Source organism: Echinococcus granulosus (genome assembly GCF_000524195.1).
Source record: "Echinococcus granulosus chromosome Unknown EG_S00172, whole genome shotgun sequence".
NCBI classification, from domain to species: Eukaryota; Metazoa; Platyhelminthes; class Cestoda; order Cyclophyllidea; family Taeniidae; genus Echinococcus; species Echinococcus granulosus.
This window is the reverse complement of record NW_020170552.1, coordinates 77520-81114: the sequence shown is the minus strand read 5'-3', so window position 1 is coordinate 81114 and position 3595 is coordinate 77520. Positions and strand designations below refer to the sequence as shown.

The window sequence follows — 3595 nt, the reverse complement described above, 5'->3', positions numbered from 1 at the left end:
GTGTCACTGCGAGTTGAAGTCTGTCTTTGACAAAGCATGACCCACATTACCAGAGTAAACATTGCAGTTGAATGCGCCTAGTCAAGACGTGCTACTTTGTTAGTATAATGCGAAAAAATAGTCGGCAGATGCTATAGTTATTACATTACAATAACAGAAGCCTTTGTGCAGAGGTAATTATCACGGAAACTTAATTCTAATTGCATGCAATTCTACACTTCGGAGGCAGTATTTGTGAAGACAGTGCGTTAATTAGGAAAATCTTGTCTTTAGATAACTTGAACCTTAAAACCACGAGAAGTCGGGTTAAAAGTCTTAACCGATTAGAAGGTACATAAAAAGAATTACAAATAAACGAAAAGTTGCTCTAGAAATATTTAATTCGGAATCGCGGACTAAAGACTTGATCAGTAATCCTCTGCGTTTGACGCTACTTAGATCTGAAGGCGGAGCCGAGCCAGTATTATCACTGAATAAAAATTCTGCATATTTCATTGAATGGTGAAGGAAATAGCATCACAAATTCATTTGGTACGGTTTTGCGGTCAAGTAGCACCGAGAAGAAGGTGGGACAACACCCCTCTGCTGATTCACCACGATTGCTAGAATCGGCTACGAGTGAGGGGTGGAGTGATTAATTGAATGAGCCGTGGCCATTTAACTGCACCATCGCTGCCTCAAAGAAGTGAAAGTCGGTGCACAAATTTGAAGTAATTTTTTCTTTTCTGATTTAAAGACCAGAAATTGACGTTTATGGCTCGGTTCATGTGATAGGACCTTGACGATGGCATTTTGCCAATTTCGTTAATTGTTTGAAGTCTTGCCACTTTCGATGTTTTCTTCTGACTACTAGAAATTACCGAGATCAAAAAATCACGAATTGATGTAAATTATGTTAGCTTTGAGTACATATACACGCACATGCCAATGCTACTGAGGCCTTGGTGCCAAATCCAAAGACAAGCGGCAATACCCACCTCTCAGCCAATCGTGTCATTGAGCGCCTTACATCGGACAAAACTCCTCCTCCTCCCTCTGATTGGCTTGTAGGGTTGCGCGCCAAAGTCATGCTCATTAGTGTCACCTGCAACAGGAAAGGGTGCGGTATAGTGACCTGTCATGCTAGCCACCACCTTGTACAACAAACCACATTTTGGGAATGTAACTGCCCTGCAAAAGCTTACAAGGAAAGAAATTGTATTCAGCAACACAAAGGACCAACAATTTGTAGAGCAGTCTTTTCTCCAACATGGATTTCGGCATGATACGGAAAACAGTTTTGATCTGTTGCAGGGACCTTCAATAGGAAACGTATCTCACTCACTAATAGATGTGTACAAAATATAGCGCACCTACAAAATCATTGAGGCAACCGTCCTGCCTTTCCACTGTTGAACTTTATGGTAACAAGCTTGTGAGTTAAATGTTGAATCGCCCGCATAGCTTACTACCCCATATCGCAAAGAAGACGTTTTGTACACTGAGAAACACTCCTACAAATGCACTACGATCTGTGAGTGCAAAGCATTTCTAGCCTAAGGATGGCATTCCAACTACGTCTCTTTCTGTTGGGGACTTCGGTTCGGCTAAGTGATGCGGATGAATGGGCAGTAAGTTGCCTCTTAATACTTGACTCTGATGGGTTAACATGAGCAAATGCTTTACAGTTTGTAGCATTTATTGAATTATAAATTTTGTTCACTCTCTCATGCACCGCTCCAGACCAGGTTAACAGTTGTCACATTCCACTCCACTTGGCTTACTAAACAGAAATGCGTCTCCACAGTGGTCAGTCTGCTCACTATTCTGAAAATCTAGCTTGTAGTTACGACTTAGTAGCAATTTGCTGTATATGAGGACAAAGAGAATGGGCAGATGTTCGCCTAAATTCATGAGTCGATAAGGATATGCAGCAATTTAATCAGGCCTATCGTAGTGAAACTGAAGCACTGAAGCGACCAAGTCACGTCGACTAATAGTTGTAGCTTATCTATTTTATCTCACCCATACGGCAAAGTACGATATTAACCAGTAAATTCGATTTTGGGTAAGGTGTTGGAGTAGATGTTAAGCGATTTTAATGACAAATTTAAGGGTGCAGTGATGCCAAATGTCAACCCGGAAGATGCAACGAATTTGATCAACTTGCCAAAAGTCCAGGGCAGGCATTATGCTACAGCATCTTCACTTCTCTTCAGGATACTGAGTAAACTATGACCACAACACATGGGCGCAAACTTGCGCTTTTCATCCCCGAGTGATGAGGGACACATCGGAGTAGAATTTGCATTGGTCACATTTGAGAATGAGGTATCTTTGATTGTACTGCATATCGATGGAGTACCGAGCGTAGTGGCAGACCCATTTTAAGGGAAACGTTGCTAGGATTGAAATACGCGGTGTGCGCTCTTCCACAAGTATTTTGCCCAAATGACTTATGACGAAAAGTTTGCAAAGCTTCTAAATTGCTGCAATTGATAAAAATGCAAGCTTGTCTCTTTGGTGTGAATCCATAATCCTGGATATACTTTTAACAGGGAAGTAGCGACAGCGATTTTAACAACACTTCCTTTTTCTCCTTTTAACAAATGTGCATTTGAACAGATGGAATATGTGCTTGTGGGGCGTTAAAATATGAGGGTGAAAATGATGCGGTGATTTGAGTTATGCCGAACACAATGGGTGAACATGCTGTCAAAAGTAACAAAAGAGTTCAAAGTAAATGAGAGGTAGAGTACGGAGATATATGTTGTGTTGATTGGTGAGTGATGCACCTCACCATTCAGTCATTTTACCTTTCATTTACGGATATTGCATTTCTAATATATGCAAACTTTCACCTGAATTGGAGTCACTACCTTCGGTCAGTTGGCAAACGTCTTGGAATCCGTCCATAAATACAGTGACGACACTTTAATTATACTACTGCAGATTTTATTTCAAATGCGTGATTGACAACGCGATTCTTGCCCCTCTTCGGTGGACACACCAGGAACACAACTCCCTTCACCCCGCCTATGCTACTACTCCCCTCGCGCTTCCACATATTGGCAAAGCTACCTCCCGACCGAGCTATGAGTTAGTGCAGACTCCCGGACAATGCCTAATGAAGAAGTGCTGACACCGTTCGGGTGATGGCACCATTGTCATTTACCAATGCCAACACCACCACCAGCACCACCATCACCTTGGCTGCAATTACACTTGCAGCTGCAATTTAGGTGGATTGAATTTCCACAATCCGAGCAACGAAGATTAAAGCAAGTGAGCTCAAGAGAACAAGCCTTTGTTATGGTTGCGCTCCACGACCTTATCACAAGTCCGATTGCCAGGTTATTCTCGACACACCCTAATGTCAGGTTGTCTTCAAAGTAACACGCTAGTATATCGTGATAATTCAAAAGGGAATGCAATAATCCTCTCCGTGATGGAATTATTGCACTCATAAGCACACACGGCAAGGTATATTGCTCACCCTGAAGATGGAACGATGTCTTCCTAATATCATGGAACTCAACAAATCTACGCCTTAAACGTGAGACAGTTACACATGATTCTCGTTCTTCACAAATGTGGGCCACTATCCCGATTGCAT

The 3595-nt window shown here is 42.1% G+C and overlaps 1 protein-coding gene across 1 annotated transcript in view; it reads right to left on the bottom strand. All coding sequences in view use genetic code 11, as the record gives it.

Moving 5' to 3' along the window:
• EGR_09873 (hypothetical protein) overlaps positions 1-2802 on the bottom strand; it is a gene marked incomplete at both ends in the record, with an annotated part of 7735 nt that extends 4933 nt beyond the window's left edge. The window contains one exon of the mRNA XM_024499122.1: positions 2780-2802. Within this exon, the coding sequence (XP_024346468.1) occupies positions 2780-2802 (23 nt within the window). The remainder of the gene's footprint in view (positions 1-2779) is intronic.
• Between the last annotated feature and the right edge of the window lie 793 nt (positions 2803-3595).